Consider the following 12,305-nt stretch of genomic DNA (forward strand, 5'->3'; position numbering starts at 1 on the left):
ATGATGTCATGGTTGTATGTGTTCCTCATCAGTAGTCTATGATGTCATGGTTGTATGTGTTCCTCATCCATAGTCTATGATGCCATGGTTGTATGTGTTCCTCATCCATAGTCTATGATGTCATGGTTGTATGTGTTCCTCATCCATAGTCTATGATGTCATGGTTGTATGTGTTCCTCATCCATAGTCTATGATGTCATGGTTGAATGTGTTCCTCATCCATAGTCTATGATGCCATGGTTGTATGTGTTCCTCATCAGTAGTCTATGATGCCATGGTTGTATGTGTTCCTCATCCATAGTCTATGATGCCATGGTTGTATGTGTTCCTCATCCATAGTCTATGATGTCATGGTTATGTGTTCCTCATCCATAGTCTATGATGTCATGGTTGTATGTGTTCCTCATCAGTAGTCTATGATGCCATGGTTGTATGTGTTCCTCATCCATAGTCTATGATGTCATGGTTGTATGTGTTCCTCATCAGTAGTCTATGATGTCATGGTTGTATGTGTTCCTCATCAGTAGTCTATGATGTCATGGTTGTATGTGTTCCTCATCAGTAGTCGTGTATCTGTAGATCAAGGTGTGGACGGCCAACCCCCAGCAGTTTGTGGAGGACGAGGATGACGACACCTTCTCCTACTCCGTCAGGATCTCAGCCCAGGACCTGCTGCTGGTGAGTACCTCAGTCTGTAGGCGAAGCTCAAATAGCACCCTATTCCCCATATAGTGCACTACCTTTGAAGTGTGTGTGTGGGTGAACCCCATAGTTTCACGCCACAGTTACTTCTGCATGTTTACGTTCTGGTCAATGTGACCTTTCTGGAGAGAAGACTTCTCACTCCAACCTTCCTCCTCTTTCAATAGGCTGTGGCGACAGAGTTCCAGAACGAGAGTGCGGCAGCGTTGGCTGCAGCAGCAACAAGGCACCTGCAGGATGCCGAGCAGGCCAAGAACAGTGGCAATGAGCACTGGTGAGGACCAAATCAAATTTTATTTGTCACATACACATGGCTAGCAGATGTTAATGCGAGTGTAGCGAAATGCTTGTGCTTCTAGTTCCGACAATGCAGTAATAACAAGTAATCTAACTAACAATACCAAAACTACTGTCTTGTACACAGTGTAAGGGGATAAAGAATATGTACATAAGGATATATGAATGAGTGATGGTACAGAGCAGCATAGGCAAGATACAGTAGATGGTATCGAGTACAGTATATACATATGAGATGAGTATGTAAACAAAGTGGCATAGTTAAAGTGGCTAGTGATACATGTATTACATAAGGATACAGTCGATGATATAGAGTACAGTATAATGTAGGGTAAGTAACATTATATAAGGTAGCATTGTTTAAAGTGGCTAGTGATATATTTACATCATTTCCCATCAATTCCCATTATTAAAGTGGCTGGAGTTGAGTCAGTGTCAGTGTGTTGGCAGCAGCCACTCAGTGTTAGTGGTGGCTGTTTAACAGTCTGATGGCCTTGAGATAGAAGCTGTTTTTCTGTCTCTCGGTCCCAGCTTTGATGCACCATCACCATGTGACATCGGGTGGTGTAGGTGTCCTGGAGGGCAGGTAGTTTGCCCCCGGTGATGCGTTGTGCAGACCTCACTACCCTCTGGAGAGCCTTACGGTTGAGGGCGGAGCAGTTGCCGTACCAGGCGGTGATACAGCCCGCCAGGATGCTCTCGATTGTGCATCTGTAGAAGTTTGTGAGTGCTTTTGGTGACAAGCCGAATTTCTTCAGCCTCCTGAGGTTGAAGAGGCGCTGCTGCGCCTTCTTCACAATGCTGTCTGTGTGAGTGGACCAATTCAGTTTGTCTGTGATGTGTATGCCGAGGAACTTAAAACTTGCTACCCTCTCCACTACTGTTCCATCGATGTGGATAGGGGGGTGTTCCCTCTGCTGTTTCCTGAAGTCCACAATCATCTCCTTAGTTTTGTTGACGTTGAGTGTGAGGTTATTTTCCTGACACCACACTCCGAGGGCCCTCACCTCCTCCCTGTAGGCCGTCTCGTTGTTGTTGGTAATCAAGCCTACCACTGTTGTGTCGTCCGCAAACTTGATGATTGAGTTGGAGGCGTGCGTGGCCACGCAGTCGTGGGTGAACAGGGAGTACAGGAGAGGGCTCAGAACGCACCCTTGTGGGGCCCCAGTGTTGAGGATCAGCGGGGAGGAGATGTTGTTGCCTACCCTCACCACCTGGGGGCGGCCCGTCAGGAAGTCCAGTACCCAGTTGCACAGGGCGGGGTCAAGACCCAGGGTCTCGAGCTTGATGACGAGCTTGGAGGGTACTATGGTGTTGAATGCCGAGCTGTAGTCAATGAACAGCATTCTCACATAGGTATTCCTCTTGTCCAGATGGGTTAGGGCAGTGTGGTTGAGATTGCATCGTCTGTGGACCTATTTGGGCGGTAAGCAAATTGGAGTGGGTCTAGGGTGTCAGGTAGGGTGGAGGTGATATGGTCCTTGACTAGTCTCTCAAAGCACTTCATGATGACGAAAGTGAGTGCTACGGGGCGGTAGTCGTTTAGCTCAGTTACCTTAGCTTTCTTGGGAACAGGAACAATGGTGGCCCTCTTGAAGCATGTGGGAACAGCAGACTGGAATAGGGATTGATTGAATATGTCCGTAAACACACCGGCCAGCTGGTCTGCGCATGCTCTGAGGGCGCGGCTGGGGATGCTGTCTGGGCCTGCAGCCTTGCGAGGGTTAACACGTTTAAATGTCTTACTCACCTCGGCTGCAGTGAAGGAGAGACCACATGTTTTCGTTGCAGGCCGTGTCAGTGGCACTGTATTGTCCTCAAAGCGGGCAAAAAAGTTATTTAGTCTGCCTGGGAGCCGGACATCCTGGTCCGTGACTGGGCTGGATTTCTTCCTGTAGTCCGTGATTGACTGTAGACCCTGCCACATGCCTCTTGTGTCTGAGCCGTTGAATTGAGATTCTACTTTGTCTCTGTACTGACGCTTAGCTTGTTTGATAGCCTTGCGGAGGGAATAGCTGCACTGTTTGTATTCGGTCATGTTACCAGACACCTTGCCCTGATTAAAAGCAGTGGTTCGCGCTTTCAGTTTCACGCGAATGCTGCCATCAATCCACGGTTTCTGGTTAGGGAATGTTTTAATCGTTGCTATGGGAACGACATCTTCAACGCACGTTCTAATGAACTCGCACACCGAATCAGCGTATTCGTCAATGTTGTTGTCTGACGCAATACGAAACATGTCCCAGTCCACGTGATGGAAGCAGTCTTGGAGTGTGGAGTCAGCTTGGTCGGACCAGCGTTGGACAGACCTCAGCGTGGGAGCCTCTTGTTTTAGTTCCTGTCTGTAGGCAGGGATCAACAAAATGGAGTTGTGGTCAGCTTTTCCGAAAGGGGGGCGGGGCAGGGCCTTATATGCATCGCGGAAGTTAGAGTAACAATGATCCAAGGTCTTTCCACCCCTGGTTGCGCAATCGATATGCTGATAAAATTTAGGGAGTCTTGTTTTCAGATTAGCCTTGTTAAAATCCCCAGCTACAATTAATGCAGCCTCCGGATAAATGGTTTCCAGTTTGCAAAGAGTCAAATAAAGTTCATTCAGAGCCATCGATGTGTCTGCTTGGGGGGGGGATATATACGGCTGTGATTATAATCGAAGAGAATTCTCTTGGTAGATAATGCGATCTACATTTGATTGTGAGGAATTCTAAATCAGGTGAACCGGCTGCATGACATGGCAAAGTGGATGCCTCTTAATTAATAGTCCTTGTCTCCTGTTTGTCCTCGGCGTTGAACTGAAAACACGCGTTAGGTGAAAGCAATATGGAAGCCTTTCAGGAATTTGCTTTAATCTGTCCAGGTATTTTTGTCAGTGCAGACGGAAAACAAGGTGATGAGATTACTTTCGACCAGTTCCCGCGTTCTGCTCCCCTGGGACTGCCCCGCAGAAGAAATATCACCCAGAGAAAGGAAGCACGTTTTTTTTTTCCCCCTTAGTTAACACGAACAACATTTTTGATTTACTGTGGGAATTGTGATCGAATCAATGCAATATTAGCCACTTTCAATGCAACATACCGAAACAAAACGAACTACGCAAGACTTAGTATGCAAAACTAACTATGCAAGATATTTTGTTGTAGGCAGAAAGCATCAGAGTAGGATTCTATTGCATTGACACCCACTACTCAACCCCTACTCTACACAGACCGGTGCGACATAACCAATCAGCGCTGCAGTAGGCCTATATGCAAACAGACCATTGCCATATATGGATCTGTGCCATTCTCTTTGAACTGGATTGTGTTTACAGCATGAGTGTGAGTAGATACTGCTTGTTTTGACATGAAAGCGAGAGCTGCATGTAGCCATGTGTTCACATTTGTTCATATTCTTTGCTAGTTAGTGAGTTCTTACTTAGTCCAGTTATAGATCATTTGTAGTCAGCAATGGGGGAGTGATTGCTTCCAACAAGAGCACAAAACATGTACATTTCTAGACATCTTAGGAAGAGGGAGTCGGGTAAAGAGGTTTTTTATTGTCTTAAAGGGGCAGTGTTGTGTTTTGAGACAGGTTTGAATAAGCTAATTAGCCAATATGCAGAGGGTAGAATAGTTTGTCTGATTCTCTGTAATAATGGTATAGGAATAATAATGCATTTTATTTTGTAAAGTGGTTTCTTGCATCAAACAACACAACAACATTTTCTGTCGCCTCCTTGTCTGAAGGACAAGTGGATAAATAGACTCATGTCAAGCCCTGCATGTTTTTTTTCAAATGTCTCATGGAATGTAGGCTTACATTGAACACGTTGGCTGCTACTGCAGGCTGAATGATAGAACAGCTATTTCCCTGTTAAAATGTTATTGGATGCATTTTTTTTTCACTTTTTTTTGTTAGGGTAGGCCAATCTGATAGGCCTACATTATGGTCCAAATAGCCACAGTAGCCTACTTGACCACTGTCTGAAATTGTAACTTAAAGCGGGTACTGCCTCAGTGTTTTCTGAATGTTCAAGTTTGCACTCAACAGACCTGAAATTTGCTAAGTAACAGAAAAACATGAGTGAACATTGCGTTCTACTATTGAGTTGCACCCCATGGCTAAACCATCAGCACTGTAGGTGTGCTCTCTCCTTACTCCTGTGTTGTCCCCTTCTGCAGGTGGAAGATCCATGAGGCCTGTATGTTAGCTCTGGGCTCAGTGAAGACCATCATCACAGAGAACGTGAAGAACGGCCGTGTTCAGTTTGATATGCACGGCTTCCTGGCTAACGTCATCCTGGCTGACCTTAACCTCACAGGTTAGTCAGTCGCTCATCTCCGGGCAGCCATGTTCAGTTACAGTGGGGCAAAAAAGTATTTAGTCAGCCACCAATTGTGCAAGTTCTCCCACTTAAAAAGATGAGATGCCTGTAATTTTCATCATAGGTACACCTCAACTATGACAGACAAAATGAGGAAAAAAATCCAGAAAATCACATTGTAGGATTTTTTATGAATTTATTTGCAAATTATGGTGGAAAATAAGTATTTGGTCAATAACAAAAGTTTATCTCAATACTTTGTTATATAACCTTTGTTGGCAATGACAGAGGACAAACGTTTTCTGTAAGTCTTCACAAGGTTTTCACACACTGTTGCTGGTATTTTGGCCCATTCCTCCATGCAGATCTCCTCTAGAGCAGTGATGTTTTGGGGCTGTTGCTGGGCAACACGGAATTTCAACTCCCTCCAAAGATTTTCTATGGGATTGAGATCTGGAGACTGGTTAGGCCACTCCAGGACCTTGAAATGCTTCTTACGAAGCCACTCCTTCGTTGCCCGGGCGGTGTGTGTGGGATCATTGTTATGCTGAAAGACCCAGCCACGTTTCATCTTCAATGCCCTTGCTGATGGAAGGAGGTTTTCACTCAAAATCTCACGATACATGGCCCCATTCATTCTTTCCTTTACACGGATCAGTCGTCCTGGTCCCTTTGCAGAAAAACAGCCCCAAAGCATGATGTTTCCACCCCCATGCTTCACAGTAGGTATGGTGTTCTTTGGATGCAACTCAGCATTCTTTGTCCTCCAAACACGACGAGTTGAGTTTTTACCAAAAAGTTATATTTTGGTTTCATCTGACCATATGACATTCTCCCAATCTTCTTCTGGATCATCCAAATGCTCTCTAGCAAACTTCAGACGGGCCTGGACATGTACTGGCTTAAGCAGGGGACACGTCTGGCACTGCAGGATTTGAGTCCCTGGCGGCGTAGTGTGTTACTGATGGTAGGCTTTGTTACTTTGGTCCCAGCTCTCTGCAGGTCATTCACTAGGTCCCCCCGTGTGGTTCTGGGATTTTTGCTCACCGTTCTTGTGATCATTTTGACCCCACGGGGTGAGATCTTGCGTGGAGCCCCAGATGGAGGGAGATTATCAGTGGTCTTGTATGTCTTCCATTTCCTAATAGTTGCTCCCACAGTTGATTTCTTCAAACCAAGCTGCTTACCTATTGCAGATTCAGTCTTCTCAGCCAGAAACAATTTCTTTGACGGCTATTTGGTCTTGGCTATAGTGGAGTTTGGCGTGTGACTGTTTGAGGTTGTGGACAGGTGTCTTTTATACTGATAACAAGTTCAAACAGGTGCCATTAATACAGGTAACGAGTGGAGGACAGAGGAGCCTCTTAAAGAAGAAGTTACAGGTCTGTGAGAGCCAGAAATCTTGCTTGTTTGTAGGTGACCAAATAATTATTTTCCACCATAATTTGCAAATAAATTCATTGTAGGATTTTTAATGTGATTTTCTGGATTTCTTTTCTCATTTTGTCCGTCATAGTTGAAGTGTACCTATGATGAAAATTACAGGCCTCATCTTTTTAAGTGGGAGAACTTGCACAATTGGTGGCTAACAATACTTTTTTGCCCCACTGTATATTGTTCTTTCAAAAAATGTCTGATTTAGACTGCGAAAACCTGGTGGGTGGACTCACTAGTCAATCATTGACTTGGTGATCAATTGATTACGTGATCAATAAAGAGTGAGGAAGAAACAATAACCTTCAGACATCAAAGGCCTGGAGGTCTGGACTGTGACTCATGGTACCGTATATGCTTATATAATAACCCCTCCCTCCTCTCTTCCCCCAGCGGCCTCTCCGTTCTTGCTGGGCCGAGCCCTGTGGGCGGCCAGCCGCTTCACAGCAGCCATGTCCCCTGAGCTCATCCAGCAGTTCCTCCAGGCCACCGTCAGCGGCCTGCACGACAGTCAGCCCCCCTCAGTCCGCATCTCAGCCGTACGCGCCATCTGGGGGTGAGGGAGATGAAAGTTCAACACTTAAACCTCGATAGTTCTGACAAGCTGTAGATTACACTTCTTCAGTCATCATAATAATACCAGTAAGCTAGGCCAGGTAGAAGCGATGATGTCATACAGTAGATAGATGGATAAATCCCTCTAGTTTGTCACCCAACTAGCCATACCACACAATCCGTCACTACACCATAACATTAAATGTGTTGGTATGCAGGTGGTAATTCTGTGTGTGTCCTCTCCTCAGGTACTGTGACCAGTTGAAGCTGTCTGAGAGTACCCATGTCCTACAGCCGTTCCTGCCTGCTGTTCTGGACGGACTGGTGCAGCTGGCAGCCCAGTTCAGCTCTGAGGTTCTCACCCTGGTCATGGAGACACTGTGTATCGTCTGCACTGTGGACCCAGCCTTCACTACCAGCGCAGAGAACAAGATCTGCCCCCTCACCATCGCCATCTTTCTCAAGTATAGTAACGGTGGGTAACTATAGTAACCTTGGCAGTTGGTGCTCTTGTATTTTATTATTAGTGTATCGTTGAGTCCCATAGTTAATTTAGATATTACCATATTTTATTATTTAACCTTTTTAACTAGGCAGAACAAGGCAGAAGTCATTCTTATTTTCAATGATGGCCTAGGAACAGTGGGTTAACTGCCTTGTTCAGGGGCAGAACGACAGATTTTTACCTTGTCAGCTCGGCAATTCGATCTAGCAACCTTTCCGTTACTGGTCAACGCTCTAACCACTAGGCTACCTGCCACTATGACTATCCATTCCTTACAGATCAACCCATGTGCCTCTATCTTACTTTCCCTCCTCTCCCCAGACCCGGTGGTGGCGTCTCTGGCCCAGGACATCTTTAAGGAACTGGCCCAGATCGAGGCGTGTCAGGGCCCCATGCAGATGCGCCTCATCCCCACCCTGGTCAGCATCATGCAGGCCCCGCCTGACAAGATCCCCTCCGGTCTGTGTGCAGTAAGTCACCACTGGTCTGGTGCCTCTAGCTACTATGGAAGTGGTTAATTTGCAGCAGCACTGTGTGTCGGGGCCTAACAGAGTTGGTAGTAGTCACCAACCCAGGGCCTAGGCTACAGGGGTGTGAAGGCTTTTATTCCAGCCAGGTACTCTAACATATGATTTAACTAATCAAGTAGTCATTTCCTTGACTTAGTTAAATCCGGTGTGTTAGTGCTGGGCTGGATTAAAAGCCTGCGCTCTCCAGGACCATGGTTGGTGGTCTGGCCTCCTTGTTTACCATCAACGTTTAGGGTTCTAGTCAGTCATATATTGACAGTTGTCTCCTGTGTTCTCCCTGACAGACCGCCATCGACATCTTGACCACGGTGGTCCGACACACCAAACCCCCGCTCTCTGAGATGCTGGTCTGCCAGGCCTTCCCTGTGGTGGCCCAGTGTACCCTCCGCACAGACGACAACACCACAATACAGGTACACACACACCGAGAAGGACTCCGATGTTAATACCAACTGCTCTTACACCAGTACACTTTGTAATTATATGAACTCTAACCCCATTCTCTTCCAGAACGGGGGTGAGTGTCTGCGGGCGTATGTGTCAGTGGCCCTGGAGCAGGTGGGCCAGTGGAGGGACACGGAGGGCCACAGTGGTCTGTGGTACGTGATGCAGGTGGTCAGTCAACTGCTTGACCCCAGGACATCAGAATTCACCGCTGCCTTCGTGGGCCGTTTGGTGTCCACGCTGATCGCCCGCGCCGGCACTGAGCTTGGAGAGCAGTTAGACCAAATCCTCAGAGCCATCCTCAGCAAGATGCAGCAGGCCGAGACCCTCAGCGTCATGCAGGTAGGACGTAACAATTCTGTTTGTCCCTCTCTGGAACTTTCCTCTTTAAATCTATCAGTGTTCTCTGTGATGTTGAGGTTTCAACACGCCAAGCTGTCGCTATTCAATTTATACTCATCTTGAGCCTTGCATCAATGTTGTCCAGCAAATACTTTATTGCCACCCATATAGACCCTGTTGACATTCGACTCCTCTCCTCCTCTCCCCCAGTCTCTGATCATCTCTCTCTCCTCTCCCCCAGTCTCTGATCATCTCTCTCTCCTCTCCCCCAGTCTCTGATCATCTCTCTCCTCCTCTCCCCCAGTCTCTGATCATCATCTCTCTCCTCCTCTCCCCCAGTCTCTGATCATCATCTCTCTCCTCCTCTCCCCCAGTCTCTGATCATCATCTCTCTTCTCCTCTCCCCCAGTCTCTGATCATCATCTCTCTTCTCCTCTCCCCCAGTCTCTGATCATCATCTCTCTCCTCCTCTCCCCCAGTCTCTGATCATCATCTCTCTTCTCCTCTCCCCCAGTCTCTGATCATCATCTCTCTTCTCCTCTCCCCCCGGCTGATCATCATCATCTCTCTTCTCCTCTCCCCCCGGCTGATCATCATCATCTCTCTTCTCCTCTCCCCCAGTCTCTGATCATCATCATCTCTCTTCTCCTCTCCCCCAGTCTCTGATCATCATCATCTCTCTTCTCCTCTCCCCCAGTCTCTGATCATCATCTCTCTCCTCCTCTCCCCCAGTCTCTGATCATCATCTCTCTCCTCCTCTCCCCCAGTCTCTGATCATCATCTCTCTCCTCCTCTCCCCCAGTCTCTGATCACCATCTCTCTCCTCCTCTCCCCCAGTCTCTGATCATCATCTCTCTTCTCCTCTCCCCCAGTCTCTGATCATCATCTCTCTTCTCCTCTCCCCCAGTCTGATCATCATCATCTCTCTTCTCCTCTCCCCCAGTCTGATCATCATCATCTCTCTTCTCCTCTCCCCCAGTCTGATCATCATCATCTCTCTTCTCCTCTCCCCCAGTCTCTGATCATCATGTCTCTCCTCCTCTCCCCCAGTCTCTGATCATCATCTCTCTCCTCCTCTCCCCCAGTCTCTGATCATCATCTCTCTCCTCCTCTCCCCCAGTCTCTGATCATCATCTCTCTTTTCCTCTCCCCCAGTCTCTGATCATGGTATTTGCCCACCTGGTCCACTCTCAGCTGGAGCCTCTGTTGGAGTTCCTGTGCAGTCTGCCGGGTCCAACGGGGAAACCAGCCCTGGAGTTTGTCATGGCTGAGTGGATGAGCCGACAGCACCTCTTCTACGGACAGTACGAGGGTAAAGTCAGGTGAGTGTATCCACACTCCTCAAGATAGATGGTAGAGTAGAATATTTTCAACTTGGTGAAGAAAAGGTGTGTTCCTCTCTGTACTCCCCTTTCCACCTTTTTATGACTTGGAATTTTATGACCTGGAATTTTCTTCCCTTTTGTAATGTTTGTGTTTCCCCGTCTCCTGTGTTGTCCCTGTGCAGTACGGTAGCCCTGTGTAAGCTGCTGCAGCACGGCCTCAACACCAATGACAAGCGTCTCCAGGACATCGTGGTCAAGGGAGAGGAGATCTTTGGCCCTGACGAGGGCATCCGCACGCGTTCCAAGTCTGCCAAGAGTACGACCCACAGCTCACTTCTCTAATTTAGCATTTAGGACACAAAAAATATCCTCCCCCATTATCTTGTCTAATGTATGACACGGGGTGCATTGGCTATATGCTTCTGTTGGGGGCTCAACTCTTTGATGGTATGCACATCTTACAGTGTGGCTGTAAGGTCTGTCTGTCTCTCCCCAGATCCAGAGAAGTGGACCAACATTCCATTGCTAGTGAAGGTCTTTAAGCTGATTGTCAATGAGCTGTCGTCAGTGGTGGAGGCCAACACAACCAGAGCTGCCGCAGCAGACTGGAGTCAAGGTCAGGGTTGTGGCGGTCATTACATTTTGTCAGCCGGTGATTGTCATTCAAATAACTGCCGGTCTCACTGTAATTGACAGTTAATGAACACCTTCAGCATCTCTGGCTTCCACCACAGCTTACAATCCACTGATGTAGACCTTTGAAAAATATACATTTTAAAAACTCTTAATAAATACATTTTAATATATCCTACACCTTCACAATGAATTATTTTAGGCAGATCTAAAGAAGCAGGCTTTTCTTTCTATCATATTTCAGAAGAACAGAATAGCATATTCTGAGTCATCCTTATGTCAGGTCCTGATTTGGCTAGGCCATATGGCTGTGGGCTACACAAGTTCATTTAGCAGGCAAGATTAGCTTATTATTCCTGTGGCATTTATTTTATAGTAAGAACAATACAATTGAACATAGCTGAATAAAATAGAAAGGATATTTTTCTCCAAACAATTTCCGAGGGAGTGTACACATGCAGCTGTTCTGTGTTGTGTTTTCTGGGAAGGCTTTCCTCTAGATGTTGGAACATTGCTGCAGGGACCTGCTTCCATTCAGCCACAAGCATTAGTGAGGTCGGGCACTGATGTTGGGAGATTATGCCTGGCTCGCAGTCGGCTTTCCAATTCATCCCGAAGGTGTTCGATAGGGTTGAGGTCACGGCTCTGTGCAGGCCAGTGAAGTTCTTCAACACCGATCTCGACAAACCATTTCTGTATGGACCTCGCTTTGTGCACGGGGGCATTGTCATGCTGAAACAGGAAAGGCCTTCCACAAAGTTGGAAGCACAGAATCGTCTAGAATGTCAGTGTATGCTGTAGCGTTAAGATTCCCTTTCACTGGAACTAAGGGGCCTAGCCCAAACCATGGACTATTCCTACACCAAACTTTACAGTTGGTACTATCCATTCAGGCAGGTAGCGGTGTCTTGGCATCTGCCAAATTCAGATTAGTTTGTCGGACTGCCAGATGTTGAAGTGTGATTTGTCACTCCAGAGACGGCGTTTCCACTGCTCCACAGTCTGAGCTTTACGCAACTCCAGCTGACGCTTGGTATTGCACATGGTGATCTTAGGCTTGTGTGCAGCTGCTCGGAAACCCCATTTCATGAAGCTCCAGACGAACAGTTCTTGAGCTGACGTTGCTTCCAGGCAGTTTGGAGCTTGGTAGGGAGTGTTGCAACCGAGGACAAAGATTTGTACGTGCTTCATCACTCAGCGATCCTGTTCTGTGAGCTTGTGTGGTCTTCCACTTC

At 47.1% G+C, this 12,305-nt stretch overlaps 1 protein-coding gene across 1 annotated transcript in view; it reads left to right on the top strand.

The window, feature by feature from the left end:
* LOC110493271 (importin-9) overlaps positions 1–12,305 on the top strand; it is a 30,006-nt gene that overhangs the window by 10,202 nt on the left and 7,499 nt on the right. Inside the window, exons 9-19 of the mRNA XM_036950746.2 lie at positions 580–678; positions 870–976; positions 5,160–5,299; positions 7,130–7,292; positions 7,540–7,766; positions 8,118–8,266; positions 8,611–8,739; positions 8,837–9,112; positions 10,268–10,434; positions 10,620–10,753; positions 10,934–11,053. Of these exons, the coding sequence (XP_036806641.2) occupies positions 580–678; positions 870–976; positions 5,160–5,299; positions 7,130–7,292; positions 7,540–7,766; positions 8,118–8,266; positions 8,611–8,739; positions 8,837–9,112; positions 10,268–10,434; positions 10,620–10,753; positions 10,934–11,053 (1,711 nt within the window). The remainder of the gene's footprint in view (positions 1–579; positions 679–869; positions 977–5,159; positions 5,300–7,129; positions 7,293–7,539; positions 7,767–8,117; positions 8,267–8,610; positions 8,740–8,836; positions 9,113–10,267; positions 10,435–10,619; positions 10,754–10,933; positions 11,054–12,305) is intronic.

Source organism: Oncorhynchus mykiss, chromosome 17 (assembly GCF_057628025.1).
Source record: "Oncorhynchus mykiss isolate SJ-2025 chromosome 17, ASM5762802v1, whole genome shotgun sequence".
Lineage (NCBI taxonomy): Eukaryota > Metazoa > Chordata > Actinopteri > Salmoniformes > Salmonidae > Oncorhynchus > Oncorhynchus mykiss.